The sequence below is a fragment of the Ovis canadensis genome, chromosome 22, assembly GCF_042477335.2.
Source record: "Ovis canadensis isolate MfBH-ARS-UI-01 breed Bighorn chromosome 22, ARS-UI_OviCan_v2, whole genome shotgun sequence".
NCBI lineage: Eukaryota > Metazoa > Chordata > Mammalia > Artiodactyla > Bovidae > Ovis > Ovis canadensis.
In genome coordinates, this window is record NC_091266.1 from 38,838,282 (window position 1) to 38,856,872 (window position 18,591).

Below are 18,591 nucleotides of genomic sequence, written 5' to 3' on the forward strand. Positions count from 1 at the left end.
TTTCTGAAGTTTCTTGCCAAGTGGCCCAGGTACCAGATGAGACACGTGTCTCTGAGTGCCTGTTTGCATTTTACTCTGTGGAAGATTCTCATACATATTGCATCTACTGAATAATGCCACTGCACTTAATGAACATGGACCTGGCACAGAGGATAAATAAAGCACCGTGCTTATTCCTAGAAATCACTCTAGTGCTGCTGCTGCTGCTGCTGCTAAGTCACTTCAGTTGTGTCCGATTCTGTGTGACCCCATAGACGGCAGCCACCAGGGTCCCCCGGCCCTGGGATTCTCCAGGCGAGAACACTGGAGGGGTCACTCTAGTGCAGTAGTTCTCAAATGCATAAAAATCACCTAGGAGTGGAGTGGTTAGAATATAGATTCAGTAGGTGTGGGTCCAGGGCCCAGAATCATTTCTATTAAGTTCCCCAGGTGGTTCAGACCTGGTAATATCTGGCCACTCTTGGAGAGATTCCGCCTCAACTTGGCTCACACCCCTTACTCCCTTCCCTGCACTTTAGTAGCTTGGATATAATTATAAGACAGTGTGCTAAGCCTGAAACAGAGGATCCCCAGGGACTAGGACAGCTTAGGGTGGGAAAGCATCAGGCTTGGGGAGTGGGATGGGCATGGAAGGTTCCGTGAGAAGTGATACTTGACCTGAGTCTCGAAGGATGAGTAGGAGTTTACCAGACATATGAGCTGGGAAGGAGCATTCCAGACAGATCAGGTTGGGAGTGTTGTTTTTGTTTTCTCCTGCAGATGAGAAACTGTCATCTATGAGTCTTGGTGTTAGGTATGCCTGAGATAAGACAAGGCCCTTGCTTCAGCAAGTATTGGTGTCCTCTGTGACACAGAGAAGGAAGGAAAGCATGAGGGGCCTCAATCTAACAACGAGTGTGGCATGAATTCAGTGTCTGTAAAGGGCAGCTAGGCCTTGTTGTTGTTTAGTTGCCAAGTTTTATCCTGCACCTCTGACTCTTGCAGCCCTAATGGACTGTAGCCCACTAGGCTCCTCTATCCATGGGATTTCCCAGATGAGAACACTGGAGTGGGTAGCCATTCCCTTCTGCAGGGGATCTTCCCAACCCAGGGATTGAACCCATGTCTCCTGCATGGCAAGCAGATTCTTTACCACTGAGCCACCAGGGAAGCCGTAGGCTGTGTTAGTTCTTCCGGTTAAAGGACAGCTAAGCCAACCCCTGGAAGCTACAGGGTTGACTAGAGAATAGTGGTTTTGTGCTTACTGGGGCTGAAGTTCTGAAGAGAATCACCTGCTGTACTTTGGGGCTGTGGCACCACATGGCACATTTTAGGTATAACATGTAGTGGAGCATGCCATCCCTTCCTTCTCTGGCAAGATCAGAAAATGAGTTTTCTGGTTAAGAGGGAATCTATCCTGTATACCTGGCAGATGGATTACTGATTTTCAAAGAACAAGATTACAACAGAATGATCTTGGTCTGCTGATTTGAAGGAATTCTATTTCATGTTTAATTCAGAAGGTATTGATTGTATAATGCTGGAAATTCTTGTGACCAACATCTCTACCTGAAAAGTATTGAGCACCTGTTCTACTCAAAGCATGTTGTGGATACAAAGGGGTAGAAACTTGATCTCCATCCTCACAGGTAGGGGGCATAGAACGAGCTCACAGATGATGGAACTTTACGCAGGTGGCGGCGAGTGACATTAGGAGCGGAGTGGCACGGTTCACGGGTGGAAAGGTGGCTTTTGCAGGTGGTCCTTTCCACAGTCCGGTGGTCTCTGTTGTTGCACAGTAGGTGTGTGGAAGGACCAGTGCAAGTTCTAATTGCTAGAATGCAGCCTGGATCCGTCAAGACTTATAATTTATGTTCTGTACCTCGAATGTTGCCTTTCTGTAGGAACATTATCCCTTGAGATGTCCTCATTGATGAAGTGTGATGATCCCTGGTACTGAAATGAGTCATCTCCAGTGAAGCTGTGGAGGGTCTGGGGCTCTTTCGGGCAATGTGCCCTTCCCAGGTTGGAATGTATGGGCTAGAGGCACGGGGGCCGTTTACTTTTTTTTTTTAAGATTTATTTGTTTATTAGCTGCACTGGGTCTTGGTTGCTGTGCGGGCTTTCTCCAGTGGGGCTGAGCTGGGGCTACTCTTCGCTGTGGTGCGTGGCTTTCTAGAGCACAGGCTCAATAGTTGTGGTGCAGGGACTTAGCTGCCCCGCATCATGTGAGACCTTCCTGGAACAGGGATCAAACCCATGTCTCTTGCACTGGCAGGTGGATTCTTAACCACTAGACCACAGCGAAGTTCTGTGTTAGGCCCTTGCGTGGCCTGATGCTGAATATGACAGAGTAGCCAGAGTGTTGAAGCCTAGTTACTCCCTGGACACAGTCAGAAATCCTCGGGACTCCAAGGACAACACTGAAAGTGCTGTGAGGGAGCCACAAGTGGGGAGGGCATGCCCAGGGAGAGGGCTGAGGGAATTTGCTCACTTCTAATTTAACCCCTACACTGCCAGACATGATACTTGGATTATTTCATCATGACAGCCACCCATGAGGTAGGAGTTCTTATCTCCTTTCTCCTATGATGCAACTGAAACTAAGAAGTTAACTCTTGGAGATCACAGAGCTCTGGTGCAGTGGTGGCAACTCTGGAGGCAGACGTCCTCAGTGTTGTCCTGCTGTTGCACGTCATAGGGGGAGTTTCTGCAGCAAATCTGCTGTCAGACTGCTTCCCCACGGCCGTCTTCCTCATCTAGGATTGAGTTTCCCAGTCACCATTACCCTCCTGTGTGGGCTTTTTATCCTTGATACCAGGTTTAGGACATAGTAAGCGAGACCCTGCTGGAAGGTAACTGGCTTTATATAATGCAGCAGACACCAGGGTAGCACTTGTTTGTACTACCAGAGGTGGAAGCTGAAATTCATATTGGAACTGATTTGTAAGAATCTGTGAATACTCCAAGCAAGAGCTCCATAGAACACCTCACTTCCCTGCTGTCACCTAACAGAAAGGGTGGTTCTCATCCAAGCTTTTAAGGTGACTTTTTTAAACACCCACTCCCCACCCCCCCACCAACCATCTCTGTTGCAAGAAGCTGCTTTTTTAGAGAAATGGGTTTGTTTGTTTGTTTTTTTATCACATTCCTGTTATCAAAGCAAAGAGAAACCAGAAGACTGGACAGTAACTCAGTGGAAAAGAAGACTGATTTTGAAACTTTTATCCAGAATGGGGCCAAAGAAAACATTCACTTCCTCCATAATATCCCAGGAGTTTGATCCACCCCTCCCCCCTTTTCCTTGAAGAGGTAAATTTTAGTCTAGGAAGAGAGTAATATGCGGCTACTTGGGAATAAAAAACAAACTGTGCTATAAAATTCCTTCCCCTGCCCTGACTCCCTAAGGCCTGGGTGACAGTTCGTCCTTGACACTAATCTTGATTCTGTTTGTTGATCTGTTTGTTGTTGACAGTGAGTTGAAACGCCCTGCAAATTTGACCTGGTTTAGCCATTTCTGTGCTTGCTCTGTAGCCATTGCTCCTCTGGAAAGGGCTCAACTGGACTTGAACCTGGACCTACCTCAGGAGAGGCATCTGTTGCCGAAAATGGAGATTCAATCCGAAGTCACTTGCTTGACCTGTCTTGTTCTTTTAACTGAAAGAGCTAGGAGGGACAGTGGCAGAAAATACACATCTCAGGAGAGAGGGAGACAGGCTTTGAAGACCAGCAGCTGGAGTGTGACACAGTGACTTCTTTTTTTGCAAGTGGTGAATTGTTTGCTGTGACTGAGGTGCATAGAAGACATTGGTTCCCTTGGGCATTGCATCAAGGGATTCAGAGTATTCTTTATTGTTTGGTCTCTTGGTTAACATACATGTTCTCAGGAGTTTGTACTGAACTGTGATGCATGATCTCATTCTTGGTTTCAAATATTGCACAGCCTATCCTATGGTTTTCTTCAAGGGTTTGGAAATCCTTGGGTCACCCCCCAGGCAGTGGTGTGAATACCTATGACCTCCCACTCTTTGGGGTGTGGTTCTGGGATGTGGTTCTGGACTGTGATGAGGAAGCTTCAGATAGGCTGGGATGGGCTGCCAACAAAAATAGGCAAATATGAACATGCAATCATTTCCTTGCCTTGGAAGTAAGATTCCGGGTTGATGAACCAGGCTCAGATTGCTCTGGGTCACTGTGAGCCCAGGGAGCCGTGGGTCGGTCTCAAGTAATCATGAGAAATTATGTCGCCTCAGCCCTGGCCTAATCCTTGGAGGATCCCTTCATGCTGCTGCTTGTACAGCGTAGCTTAGAGGCATGGGGAACATGGGAGAGGAACAGCCCATGGGGATACTTCATCATCAAGTCACAAGGATGAGTATTTTCTGAAGGTTTTTGTGTGTCTAATCCTTTGCTGAATAGGTGCACTTGTGAGATTGACTTCATCCTTCTCTTAGGGAATTTACAGAATGGTTGGGGAACCCAAAAGACAATCAGGTGACAAAGACTGGATGAAACACGATTCTGCACTGAGTTGTGTGGTTCAGTTTGGCTGGAATGGTGGTTCTAAACTGAGGGCAATTTGCCCCTCTCCCCAGGGGACTTTTAGCAGTGTTTGGACGTTGTTGATTGTCGCAACAAGTAGCCAGGGGTGGAGTGGGGTGTTGATACTGGCATCTAGTGAATAGTGGCCAGGATTGCTGCTGAACATCCTATAATGCACAGTAGGGTTGCTGCAGCAAAGAATTCAGTTTAGTTAGTTCAGTTGCCCAGTCGTGTCCGACTCTTTGCGACCCCATGAGCTGCAGCACACCAGGCCTCCCTGTTCAACACCAACTCCCAGAGCCCTCCCAAACTCATGTCCATTGCATCAGTGATGCCATCCAAGCATCTCTTCCTCTGTCGTCCCTGAATTATCTGACTCCAAATGTCAGTACAGTTGTCCCTCAGTGTTCACAAGAGTTTGGTTCCACAAGTCCTGCAGGTAACCAATATCTTAGGCTGCTCAAGTCCTCCATGTAAAATAACTGTGTACACTTGGCTTTCAGCACACGTAGGTTCTGCATCTGTGGGTTTGGCTTGTCTGGGATTGATCCTGCGGGTACCAAGGGCTGATGAGCCAAGGTGGAGACAGGATGGGCGGAAAACTACCACTGCATAGTGTGTGGCACTCTGCTCAGGAGGCAGTCACAAGCCACAGGCTTCAGGGAGGGTAAGCTGAGGTGTTTTAATAAAGAGGAAGGAAACAGGGGTACTTTTTCCTGCTGCTTTCTAAGCAATATGCATTATCTGCCCAGAAGTTTAGAATCTTATCATCTTGGTTGCCCCAATCAGCAGGAATTGTGCCTTCTCAAGGACAGGTTTAGAGCTCACTTTTTATGGCCAGTAGATAAGATCAAACCCCTTTAGAACTGACATTTTATCTCTGAAAAATCTGAACAACCACCCCCAGAAGGGTAGAATCTCAGAATTGCCCAAATATCAATAACTTTATACAGCTTAAAGAACAAGGGTTATTTAGTTACTCAGTCATGTCCAATGTTGTGATCCCACTAACTATAACCCCCCAGTCTCCTCTGTCCATGTGACTTTCCAGGCAGGAATTCTGGGATGGGCTGCCATTCCTTCTCCAGATCTTCCCAACCCAGGGATGGAACCTGCATCTCCCGCTTGACAGGCAGATTCTTTACCGTTGAGCCTCCTGGGGAGACCTAAAGAACAATTAAGCTACAGTTATTTTAAAAACAACCCATATTTCAAGCTGGATGCCTGTTGCTGTGGCCCTTATTGTTGTTCAGTCACTCAGTTGTGTCTGACACTATATGAACCCATGAACTGCAGCTCTGCAGGCTTCCCTGTCCTTCACCCTTTCCTGGAGTTTGCTCAAACTCTGTCCATTGACTCTGTCTCTCTCCATTGAGTCGGTGATGCCATCCAACCGACTCATCCTCTGTCATCCCCGTCTCCTCCTGCCTTCAGTCTTTCCCAGCATCAAGGTCTTTTCCAATGAGTCGGCTCTTCCCATCATGTGGCCAAAGTATTGGAGCTTCAGCTTCAGCATCAGTCTTTCCAATGAATATTCAGGATTGATTCCCTAGGGTTGACTAGTTGGATCTCCTTGCAGTCCAAGAGATTCTCAAGAGTCTCCTCCAGCAACACAATTCAAAGGCATCAGTTCATTGGCACTCAGCTTTTTTATTGTCCAGCTCTCATATCCATACATGACTACTGGAAAAACCATAGCTTTGACTATATGGACCTTTGTAAGCAAAGTGATGTCTCTGCTTTTTAATACGGTGTCCAGGTTTGTCATTGCTTTTCTTCCAAGGAGCAAGCGTCTTTTAATTTCATGGCTGCAGTCACCATTCATAGTGATTTTGGAGCTCAAGAAAATAAAATCTCCCTGTTTCCATTGTTTCCCCAACTGTTTGTCATGAAGGAGTGGGGCTGGATGCCATGATCTTCGTTTTTTGAATGTTGAGTTTTAAGCCAGCTTTTTCATTCTCCTCTTTCACCTTCATCAAGAGACTCTTTAGTTCCTCTTCACTTTTCTGCCATTTAGGTGGTGTCATCTGTATATCTGAGGTTGTTGGTATTTCTCCCAGCACTCGTGGTTCCAGCTTGTGCTTCATCCGGGAGGGCATTCCGCATGATGTACTCTGCTTAGAAGTTAAATAAGCAGGGTAACAATATTCAACCTTGATGTACTCCTTTCCCAATTTTGTACCAGTCCATTGTTCCATGCCCAGTTCTAACTATTGCTTCTTGACCTGTGTTATAATCTATCTTTGATAACAGAAAAGGGGGATACTAAATTCCCCTTCTTCTAAATCATCTGATGTCTCTTTTAATCTTTAGATGTCAGGTCTTAAAATTCAGAAAGTTCTTTAAGTTTATTCAACCTTTTGAAGAAAGCCTCTGGAGTCTGAAGATTTTAAGAAGTCTTGTATCCGTTCGCTCAGGGGTAACATTTTTAATGTAACCCTTTGTTGAGGTAGAAGCCAGTGGTTTCCTTGAACTTTCTACTGGCAATAAATCTCTGGTACTGGTCTCTAGTGGAGGAGGGCATGGTAACCTACTCCACTATTCTTGCCTGGAGAATCCCATGGACAGAGAGCCGCAGGCTACAGTCCATAGGGCCGCAAAGAGTCAGATGTGAGTGAGTGACTGAGCACTGGTCTCTAGACAGTCAGACACACGACTGGTAAGTCTCATTTTTATTAATATTTCTTTTGCCCCCAACAAAAGCCTGGTGCAGTGGGGTGGAACTACTGAGGAAAAAACGAGGTTAAATTTAGAATTTTGCTTAAAGTGAAGAAGGGCTCTGAGACCCCACGTGTCCTTCACTGTCCAGTGAAACTGTAGTGAATCTTTCTCAAAGTACATCAGCAACAAGTTAACATGTACCTTCAATATTTCATATCCCCTTGAAAACTGCACCTCTTTTTGGGCAAAGTGATTATTTGATTTCATCAGGAGCCATGTTCAAGGTAAAGCAATGACTTTGATGAGCTAGAGCCCAGTCATGGAAAGAATACTGAACCGAAAGTCAGAAGATCCGAGTTTTGACAGTCTCAATTCTGTCATCTGCAGCCTTAGGCTAGGTGTCAGTTCCTCCTTTGTAAGATAAGGGTGGTAGCACTTCTGATCTCTTGTTGGGTACTGGCTGGCAGGCTCAAAGGCGAGACTGACTGTTGAAAAACTTTTGAGACCTGTAAAACTGTGTATTATATAAACTGACTATATATATATGTGTGTGTTGTATATATAACCATCATTGCTTCAAATTATGACCCTGAGGTTTTTCCACATTATTGGAGGGAAAAAAAAAAAAGGAATGAATTCTGTTGATTAGACTGTATTTGAGGCACAAAATGAACCTGAATATTTTAGGAAGATTTTCAGCAATAAGAACTCAAACAGAAGCTTTTTTTTTTTTTTTACCCTAACAGTTTACTAATTGCAAAGTTCCTCAAAGGCAAAGTCTATGTCTTATCTGTCATTTTTGTGCCTGTCAGCATCCAGCATGAAAGTTTAGGATAACTGCTAATCATTCAGATTTTTCTCCCACTAAAATTCAGGCTTTAGATCCAGAAAACTTGTTCTAGCTGTGTGATCACTCTGAATCTCGGTTTCCTGGTTTCCTGTACAAAGAGAGGAATATGTAACTTGGATAAAAACGCCTAGCCAGATGCTTGATAAACACAGGCACGAGGCAGAACTTGGCTCTCTGTCTCATTTCCTGAGTGCTATGGCTGGAGGTTTTCCTGACTGGCTAGAGATCTCCTCAGTCAGAGAAGAGGGACCCTCCTTTTTGTCTAGGTAGCTGTTTTGCGTGGCACGTGTAAGATGTAGCTGGAGCCTCGGTCTAGAGAGTTCAGATGTCTGCCATTCATATTTGGGCCTCTGAGCAGGCCTTAACCTCAGAGTGAGAGGATGAATGGGGTATTACTGAACTTGAGAGCAGGAGGAGCTCATCAGTTGCCCACAGGGACTAGGCAGTGACATGCTTGAGTCAAGCAGATGGGGTTTTTGGACAGTAGGGGTTTTGGGGAGGCTGAGGTGGAGCTAGAGGCCATGTATGTTTGTGACCTTATCTAATATGGCCCTGGGATTTTCAAAAGCTGGAAATCAGAATTTCTGTATGAATCCTTTTCATTTTAAGATATTGACAGTTAATTTCATTTTTTTTTAATTGTAAAACAAAGGTACCACGTGGACATAGAACTCAGTAGTGGGCCCATGGGCCAGCAGTTTGCAATCTCTGCTTTCAAACAGGAGGGGCAATGATACAGCTAATACAGAAGGAAAGGACTTGCCCTCCTGGCCAGCTGTGCAGACACTATAGTAGAACTGCCTTCCTGCTCTCTGAGTGCCGCTTGCTTTGTCACATGCTCCCTGCTACTTTGTCCCTCAGCTTTGCACCATGCTTCCCTGGTGGCTCAGAGGTTAAAGCGTCTGCCTGGAATGTAGGAGACCAGGGTTTGATCCCTGGGTTGGGAAGATCCCCTGGAGAAGGCAATGGCAACCCACTCCAGTTATCTTGCCTGGAGAATCCCATGGAGGGAGGAGCCTGGTAGGCTACAGTCCATGGGGTTGCAAAGAGTTGGACATGACTGAGCAACTTTACTTACTTTTGCTGAAGATGGCATACTTCTCAGTGCATTTATTCTATGGCAGAAGAAGCCAGTGATGAGGGATTGCCAGGATACCTCAAGGGAGAACTTTTTTTCCTCGTAAGTGTCCAGGGGTGAAAGACTGGCAGGTTAATCCAGTGTTCTGAGCCTCTTCCCTGCTGCTCTCTCAGCAGGGGGCACCTCCCCCCAGTCTTCATGCTTCCCCAGCCTTTCATTCCCCGCACATCATCAGCACCCAGTATAATTGACTCCAAAGCAGTTATGAGTCTCTGGAATGTTCATTTGTCAGCCCTCATTAGAATTTTAAATTTCATGAGGCCAAGGAGCATGAGGTCCAAGGACAGTGAGTGAGCGGCACGTAGTAGGTGTTCAATAAAATTTGTTGAAAGAAATGAGTGAACAAATGAATGAGCTGCTCAGGGACCTTTGGAGAAAGAAACTGTTTTATGCACATCACTGCCAGGGCTGCAGGCTGGGAAAGAAAGCAGAGGGGGCGGGGAGGAAGAAGGAATGGTGGGAGAGGGTGGGGGAGCTCCTCTAATTGTGTGGGGTGGGAGTCACATAGGGTGGAGTCATGAGGTGCTACCCTCAGCCTGGGCTTCCTTCCAGGCCTGGCGCACCTCGATCTTCACCTTGAAAGGTTTGATCTGCAAGACGAGACTGGGATTGCCCTCCAGAGAGGGTAGCTTCCCATCATCCGGGATCTCCAGGTTGAACCTCTGCAGCAGCCGGGACATGAAGAGGAAGAGCTCCTGGCGGGCTAGCATCTCACCTACACAGGAGCGGGGTCCGGCTCCAAAGGGCAAGTAGCTTAACGATGGCGAGATGAGTTGTGTCCCTGTGGGGTCCAAGAAGCGCTCTGTGGAAACGGGGAGGCCATGGAGAGGCATCAGCCAGGGGCCAGGCCAGGGTCAGTAGAGGACTGGGGAAGGACAAGGCCCTGCCTGGGGAGCCCCAGTCTGGGAAGGTGGACAGCCTTATTTGGGGGGGCGGCAATCTTAGGAGAGATAAATGCCCTGCTCTCAGGTAGCCCTTAATCACACAGAGAAGATGGAATATTCAGAAAGGATGAAAAGGTGTATTAAACAGATGAAAATGGCACCATCCAACAGGAGAGGGGGCTGACTTCACAGGAGACGTATGCCTATGGGCCTTCTTAGAAGAGGAGCTTGCAGTTGGTGGAAGGAGAGTGGGAAACCCAGCTGTGAAGAATGTGGGTAAGTGTCGGGTAGGCTAGGGGTGTCAACAGGTCCATGTAGTGGGAGTCAGGAGTCTTCTAGTAGGAAGCTTGGCAGAAGGGAAGCAATGCTGGAGAGGTGGGCACAGAGGGCGCTGTGTGGCCAGGGGGCAGGACAGAACAGGGACTCACCGGGCATGAACAGGTCGGGCTGCTGCCACTCCTTCTCATTGTGATGCAGTGCCCACAGGTTGACCACAACGTCTGTGCCCTTGTCAATGGTAAGGTCGCCAATGCTGCCCCAGAGAGGGAGAGGAAAAGAGGGTCTGGAGTATTGTCCTTCCCCACCTGCTCTGCCCCAAGTCTCCGTGGTCCCTACCCTGGGGAAAAGAGTCCTTTGCTCCCTCATGCCACTCCCTCATGCCCACTCCTGCATCTTCTCCTCAGCTTCTGCCAGATTGAATGTGAATCCAGCCCTCTCTTCCTGACTAGCACTTGGGATCAACACTTGTGTGTCTGTTAGGGCCTGTGGGTGTGCATATTGAGCTGCTGCGTGTGTGTTTTGGATTGGGTAGGAGCACATGTCTCCCAGGTGGCAGGCAGCTTCTGAGGGAGGTCAGGTCGATGGGTGAGTGAGTGTCAGTGGGTAGAAGACACACTGGTCAGTAGGGTCATGGGTAGGATGATCGGTTGTCAGTGGTTGACTGTAGGTTGACCAGCCAGCTGGAAGAGTCAGATGCTGGGGGAGGGTGCAGGTGGGTTGGCGTTCCTGGGAGGGAAGGCACACCTGGAGTCAATGATAGCCTTGTGGGGGATCAGCATAGGGGCCACAGGCCGGATTCGGAGCACCTCTCGGATGGTCGCCTCCAGCAGGACAAGGCGGTTCCGGTCACTGATGGTTGGGGTGCGATTGAAACCTATATTCTGGTCAATGCTATCCTGGATCCTCTTCTTCAACTGAGGGCCAGAACAGGGTGGATGTTACCAGGGTGTATCAGCCCAGGAGAAGCGAGGGCTTAGAAGAATCCTACTGTCACACCCAAAAGGGCAAGACCCTTCCCAGTGGTGGCTCTACAACCCCGGCTTTGCTTGCAGAAGATGGGGCAGCTCCACCGAAGGACGAGAGCCAACCACTGCTTGGGCAAAGGGTGCTTCAGCCCAGGCATCCTGCAAAGAAATCCCGAGGTACTGACTCTCCCTTCCTCTGGAGCAGAAGTGAGAGTGCCTGGGGTCAAGAGTGCTTGGGAAGGCTCGGGTGGAGAGAAACTCACCGAAGGATGGTGTAGCAGGTAGGCCACGATCCACTTTATCACAGAGGTGGTGGTCTCCACACCAGCCCCGAAGATGTCCGCTATGGTAGCGAGCATGTGTCTGTTTGAAAGCAGCTTTGAATCCTGCTCTGGGCCAGTGTTGTTATTGTCTGCATTCACCTTGGCTTGCATCAGTATGTGCAGCAAGTTAGTGATGGAGTCGCTGGTGAAGTTCTCCTGGTTGGGTGAGATTGGGAGACGATGAAGAGGAAGGAGCCCCATCTGCAACCCCTGCCATACTCTCACCCAGACTGTAGACACAAAGGCTTCTCCCACTTGGGAATGAGGGAGTGGAGGGAGGCTCGTCAGGACCCATGAACTTGTGGGAGTGGAGAAAACACTGGGCCCTCTTTAAATTTGCAGGGTGGACGGGACCCTTCAGCGTCCTCTTCAGTTCCTCACGTCTCTACTCCTATTTACTAGTTAAGTCAGGTTTTATTGAGCACCTACTACATGGCAGGCTCTCTGCTAGGTGCTGGAGCTGCTACACTGTCCAAAACGGACCCTACCCTGCTCTCCTGCCACTTTCCACCTAACTCGTCATCTCTTCTGCTTCATCACCTACCTGACATTTTTCAAGGATTTCACTCAGCAATTCATTTCGCGTTTCAACACAACCCTTCATCTTTTCCATGGCTTTGCTGGGGAAAATCTGCAAAGTAGAAATGTTAGATTCTCCCTGGCCGTCCCTGGTGAGTTCCCACCCTGACCCCAACCTTCAGCCAGAATGGAAAGCAGGAGAGGGACCCGGAATGGGAGCATCAGTGACAACCAGGACAATTCCAAACAAGGGAGAAAGGAGTCACCTCCACTTCCCCTTCCCCCTTCAATCGAACATCTAGCAATGACTGAGACTTTACTCAGTAGTAACACAGACATGAGTCTCAAGGCGTGATTAAGTTCCTTAACTTTTTGAAGCCTGTATTTTCATCTGCATGGGGATAATAAAGCCCACTTCCAAAAGGAATGCGTGATTCATGAATGTGGAGCTTTGGTACTGGCACATGGCATTTCCCAGTTGCTCAGTGGGTAAAGTCTCTGCCTGCAATGCAGGAGACGTGGGTTCAATCCCTAGGTTGGGAAGGTGCCCTGTAGAGGGAAGTGGCAACCCACTCCGGTGTTCTTGCCTGGGAAATCCCATGGACAGCGGAGTCGGGTGGGTAACAGTTCGTGGGGTCGCCAAAGTCAGACACGACTGAGTGACTAAACCCCACCACCAGCATTACCATGAGTATCACAGGGCACAGTGTAAAAGCTAAACCTATTTCTGTAGAGAAGCAGCAAGATTTTGAAGAGTCAGAGGAGGCAGAGGTCACAGTAATTGAGGTAGTCAGGAAAAAATGCGGGTCTGGAGTGAACTGTAAGAGGAAAGAACTGGGGATACTGTCAGGGTGTGCTGAGGTCTGCCCGTAGGGCCTGGCCCCATCCTCACCTTCAGCGCAGGGAATATGTCTAACAGAACTTCCTTGCTCAGAACCTCCAGGATGCCATCATTGACATTTTGTATGGCCTTCAGGGCAGGATCCTCATTCTTGAAGGAGAAGTTGAAGCAGATAAAGCTGATTATGTTGGTGACCGCCAGAGAGAGAGGCTCGGACAGATCTATGGACTGTCCATGCTGGGTAGCCAGGAAATCACACAGCACGTTGGCTTCCTGATTAACTGAGCAGAGAGGGGGGTGTGAGGGAGGAATTGAGCCATCCCTTCACCCCCATCTCGACCAGTTCCATCTGAATCTAAGACAGAGAGCAGATGTCCAGCAGATGGCAGTGGTAGCCAAGAAAATGTGGAATGGAGGTACCCAGAACCCTCCCCTTCCCCAGCCCTCTGCAGGCTCCTTGAGCCCAGGGCCAGCCAGGCACTCACTGATCTTCTCTAACTTCAGGTTGCCATCCTTGAACAGGGCAAAGGCATTCAGTACCAGCTTCCGATGCAGCTGCCAGTGGACACCATGGTCGGCAAAGGCAATGCCCTTTTGGTTGTCTGACAGGATGTCTAGAGTGGCCTTTGGAAAGCAGGAAAGGACATAGGACAAAGGACTCAGGCACCATCCACCTGCCCTCACCGAGGGCAAAGAGGCTGGTACCTGTCATCAGCCTCCTTGCAGAGCTCCCTGCTTCACTCCACCCTGACGGCAAGGCCTTGGTAGGACAGAACCTTTGGCCTGACACTTCCAGCTCCAACAGAGAGACAGAGTAAGGCGAAAGAAAGAACCCTGAGTTAGATTGTTCAGATCAATGACAGGGTGAGGCAGCTGTGATGGGATGGACTCTCTAAACTTGTAGGAGCAGAGACTGAGGACACACCAGGCCCCTGCCCTTCCCTGGGTCCTCTGGGGATGGGGGCTGCTAAAGGCACAGCAGCTGTGCCCCCTTTTAGTTCTCCCTTCCATTGCCAGCCGTGTGCCCACTACAGGGCCACATCTGCAGAGGCACATGTCTTGTCAAACCAGCCTGGATTTGGGCCAAGCTGCTTCTGCCCAGAGGACCCCCAAAACTATACAGGTCCCCCCAGACCTCCCCTCTTCTATCCCCGGATCTGCAGGCCCCATCAGACTAGCCGCCTCCTTCCTCTTTGCCCTGGAGAGACCAGCCCAGCAGAGATGGGAGAGGGTAGTTGGCCCACAGACCAGGCCGACTGGCCCAAGCAAAGAAGAGTCAAGCCTTGGTCTGATCAAAGATAAGCAGCCAGGGGGCCTTGCCCAGGACATTCAGGGGAGTACCCTGCAGCCAGGTGCTGTGTCAGAGGCTGGCAGTGTTGCTGGATGACTAGCTCCCACTGCCTTCTGCCCCCAGGAGCAAACAGAAAGCTCGACAGGTTGAATCTTCAGCGTCCTCCTTGAAAGTGCTTGCATAGGTCAGCTCCCTAGGGCTGGAACAGCTCCAGGAAGCTCCAAGAAAATAGTGATCCCAGCCCTCCAAGAATCAGGGTACTTCCCCCTCACAACTCTTTGTGGAGGACAGGAATCACTAACCCGTTTTCCATGTGAACTCTGTTCATCAAGGCTAGTTATTGAGAACTTCCAGCACTGGCCTAAATGCTTTACATACACTCTTTCAGTGAATCATGAGAGCTCAGATTTCAGGCTCAGAGAGCTAGACTCTTGGGCTTCCCAAGTGGCTGAGATGGTAAAGAACTTCTCCGCAATGGGCGAGACCTGGGTTTGATTCCTGGGTCAGGAGGATTGCCCAGAGTAGGAAATGGCAACCCACCCTAGTATGCTTGCCTGGAGCGAGGAATGTGGTGGGCTAGTCCATGGGGTCACAGAGAGGCGGTCAAGACCGAGCGGCTCACACTTTCACTTTTTCAGCTGGGGGAGATGATGTTGTAAGGGCTCCCTGACCCCTCAAACCACCACTCCCACCCTTTCCCACCTCCAGAAAAAGCCAGAAAATAAAGTCTTCCTTTACTTCTTCCTGCCTAGTTTAGAGCCTGGGTGAGGTCTGAGGGGTCACTCCCCACCCATAGCCCCACCAGTCTGTTATTGGAAGAATCACAGGTTGCTGGAACTAGAAGGGGCATTGCAGGCATGGCTTTGGCTGAAGAGCTCAACGTGCCCAGGGGCTGGTGAGGGGAGGGATGAGAGGCATTACTTACCACTTTGGGACGCCCAGAGAATTCCTTGCCCTTCTTGAGAAGCACCTCCCTGGCCAACTGGTGGTGTCCAATCATCACAGTAGTCTTGGAACCCAAACGAAAGGAATAGATGGGGCCATATTTTTCCTGCAGCTTGAAGAAGTTCTCGTGTTGCTGGCCACGTCTGGGGAGGAATGGTAGGCTGCCCACCAGGGGCAGGGATGGGAGGCTCCTGGGGTACTTGGCACCAGAGTGCTTGGTCTTGGGCCAAAATAAATAGGCGAGGGTGAGCAGAAAGACAGCCAAGAGCACCCACATTGTGTCCGGGTGGCAGCAGGCAGGACAAAGAGCTGTGGAGTGGCTTCACCCACCTTAGGGTGCAAGAAGGCCTTTTTAAGGGCTCCCCTGACCTTCTCCTTGACTTTATGTTATTGCTCGCCTTGGTGGAAGTTTATCCTGGAGCACAGCCAGTAGTCCTCTCCCAGAATGGGGAGGGAAGGGGAGAGGAGGTTTCTTTCAAGAGCTGGCTCCACACCAGGGCACACCCCTAAGGGAGGGGCTAGGTAAGGGCACAGACAGCTAGTCCCTGTCCCTTGCTCCCTGTCCATCAACGTCTCCAGAGTAGGCCAGAAGCAAATGATATCTGGGTCAGGAATCACGGCTCGGGACTCTCTGTACTATGAAATCACAATCAACAGACAGCTATCCAATTTTATCAGCTGAGGAAAGTGAGGCCTCCCAGAGTCAGGCTTGAATAAAGTCACACAGATAGTGATGACAAGAATCCAGTTCTCTTTATTCCTAGTTGCTGCTTTTGCCAGGGGGAGTGAAACCTTTGCGTCAAGAGCAGGGGCCCTGTTGTTAGATGGGTTTAGGCTCAAATTCTAGCTTAACCGCTCTCTAGCTATATGACTTAAAAGGTTTAGCATGAAGTTTACCATTTGAGTGTACAATTCAGTAGCACTGAATATGCTTCACAGTTGTTGTACAGCCATCACCACTGTCTACTTCCAAAACTGTTTTCACAACCCCAAACAGAAAGTATATCCATGAAGCAATAACTCCCCGTTCCCCTCCCCCCAGTCCCTGGTAAGCTCTAATCTGTCTGTGAATATGCCTATTTCACGTAAGTGGAATCATATAGCATTTGGTCTTTTGTGACTGGCTTGTTTCTCTAGGCATGATGTTTTCAAGGTTCATCTACTTTGTAGCATATGTCAGAACTTCATTCATTTTCTAAATATTTGTTTATTTGGTTGTGCTGGGAGTTAGCTGCAGTACTCAAGATCTGCAGTCTTCATTGCAGCATGTGGGTTCTGATTCCCTGGCCAGGGATTGGACCTGAGCCTCCTGCATTAGAAGTGTAGAATCTTAGCCACTGGACTACAAGGTAAGGCCCCTCCATGCCTTTTTGTGACTGAACAACATTCTGTTAAGTGGGTATAGCACCATTTGTTTCTTCATTCATCAGTTGATGGACACTTAGGTTGTTTCCACTTTTGGCTACTGTGAATAACGCTGCTATGGACATGGGTGTACATGTCCACAGCATGAACATAGTATCTACTTGGGTCTCTGTTTTCAATTTTGGGGGTGGTAAATACCTAGAAGTGGAATCACTGGGTCAGATAGTAACTTTATGGTTACTTACCTGTTTTAAGTTTCAGTTTCCTCCTCTATAATGGGAATAACATCTTTTTTTTTAAGTTTAATGTTTATTTTTAAACAGTTTATTTACTGTTGACTGGATCCTCATTGTTGTGCAGACTTTCCTCTACTTGTGGGTAGCAGGGGCTACTCTAGTTGCAGTGGGGAGGCTTCTCATTGCAGTGGCTTCTCTTGTGGAACCCAGGGGACTCAGGCTCCAGTAGCTGCTGCACATAGGGTAGTAGCTGCAGCTCCCGGGCTCTAGAGCACAGGCTCAGTAGTTGTGCTGCATGGGCTTAGTTGCTGCATAGCATGTGGGATCTTCCTGGATCAGGGATCAAAAGACTGTGTCTCCTGCGTTGGCAGGCGGATTCTTTACCACTGAGTCACCAGGGAAGCCCTGGGATATACTTCTTAAGGCTGTTGTGACTCACTAAGATAATGCATGTAGAAGTGCTGCCTGACATGAAGTACATGCTCATTCAGTATTCACCAGAATCATTGTTGTGTCAAAAGGCCTTCCTCGTTTTTCTGAGTTCTTATTAGTATATCTTCCTAACAAACAAAATCCTCATCTTCTGCTGTACACCTTCAGTGGCTCAATCAGTATTTATCAATGATTTGATAAAACCAGGTAAAGGCACAGTCACAAGAGAGTGTCAGTCATCACCAAGGTGACTCCTGGTGTCATTCATCGTAGAGGAGGTGGGTCCTCAGGCAAGTAACCATGACCCACTGAGTGAGACTCGCAAAGGTGAGAGATGGAATTTCTGCCCCTCTCTGGGGGTGATCTGCCAGTGTTCATACTTTGAAGAGTATTGACTTGTATAAGGGCTGCTGGAATTAAGCAGGAAGGCAGCAGGGCAGGGAGCTCAGGATAAAGATGAATCCACAAGGCCTTGTAAAGCAGGCTGTCTCGTTGCCCACTACTTCAACAGTTCAAATGTTGTTCAGACTTTTAGGGCCATTTGGAGTCAGAGGTATGAGCTGGAGTAGTCTTCATGAAAGCAAGGGGATTTGAGCTAAGCCTTGAAGGAGAGATTAGGATGACTTAATAGGCAGAGGCAGGGGGAGAGGGGAGGAAGGGCACCGTTGGAAGGGAGAGCAGTGGAGTCAAACACGTGGAAGCTAAAAGAGGTGCAGTGTGTGAGATGGTCTTGATTGCAGACTTGAAGAGGGTGTGCAAGGGGCAGTACCTGAGAAACAAGATCTGACAAGTACATTGAATCAGGCTCTGGAAGCCTGAATTGGAAAGCTAGGGCGGGTGGGAAGCCATTGAAAGTTCCATAGCAGGAAAGCAACAGGGGCACAGTGGAGGGCGAATCTGGCCTCAGTGCTAGGCAGACTGGATGAAATCTTGTATAACGTTTGATAGCTCGGTGGGACGTGGTGAGGCCTATGATTCAAGCAGGGCGCTAAGTGGGGTCAACCAGCTGGTGGAGAAAAATAAAGGACTTTCTGTCCCTCAAGCGAATGCCAAGGTGATTCTCTGATATTTCACATCCAAACACAAATAAGAAACAGGAATTTTTAAAAATTGTTGCTTCACATCCTTATCACTATATTATAAAAGTTATACATGATAACTGCAAAAAATCTGGAGAATACAGGTAGCTAAAAAATGAAAATTTCAAATATATTTTTAAACTTAATGACTTAATGCATTTTTTGGCATGGTTAGTTTTCTATGTTATTAAAAGCTTTTCTACAGCAATTATTTTTAAGGGCTACATATTATTTCATGGTCATATGTATTTAATATGTAGAG

At 48.3% G+C, this 18,591-nt stretch overlaps 1 protein-coding gene across 1 annotated transcript; it reads right to left on the reverse strand.

Moving 5' to 3' along the window:
* Positions 1–9,538: 9,538 nt before the first annotated feature.
* On the reverse strand, positions 9,539–15,725 carry LOC138427515 (steroid 17-alpha-hydroxylase/17,20 lyase-like). The gene is made up of 8 exons (XM_069566969.1): positions 15,198–15,725; positions 13,467–13,605; positions 13,033–13,262; positions 12,166–12,252; positions 11,562–11,777; positions 11,078–11,247; positions 10,483–10,586; positions 9,539–9,972 (listed from the first exon to the last, which is right to left on the reverse strand). Exons 1-8 carry the CDS (start codon positions 15,492–15,494, stop codon positions 9,686–9,688), a joined length of 1,530 nt encoding a protein of 509 aa, XP_069423070.1. The 5' UTR covers positions 15,495–15,725; the 3' UTR covers positions 9,539–9,685.
* Between the last annotated feature and the right edge of the window lie 2,866 nt (positions 15,726–18,591).

Excerpts from the sequence above, each read along its gene's own strand:
- LOC138427515 (XM_069566969.1), bottom strand. The coding sequence starts at position 15,494 with ATGTGGGTGCTCTTGGCTGTCTTTCTGCTCACCCTCGCCTATTTATTT. Across the intron at positions 11,248-11,561 it reads ACCTGCTACACCATCCTTCG|TTGAAGAAGAGGATCCAGGA; the intron begins GTGAGTTTCTCT and ends TCTGGCCCTCAG. Across the intron at positions 10,587-11,077 it reads AAGGCTATCATTGACTCCAG|CATTGGCGACCTTACCATTG; the intron begins GTGTGCCTTCCC and ends TCTCTGGGGCAG.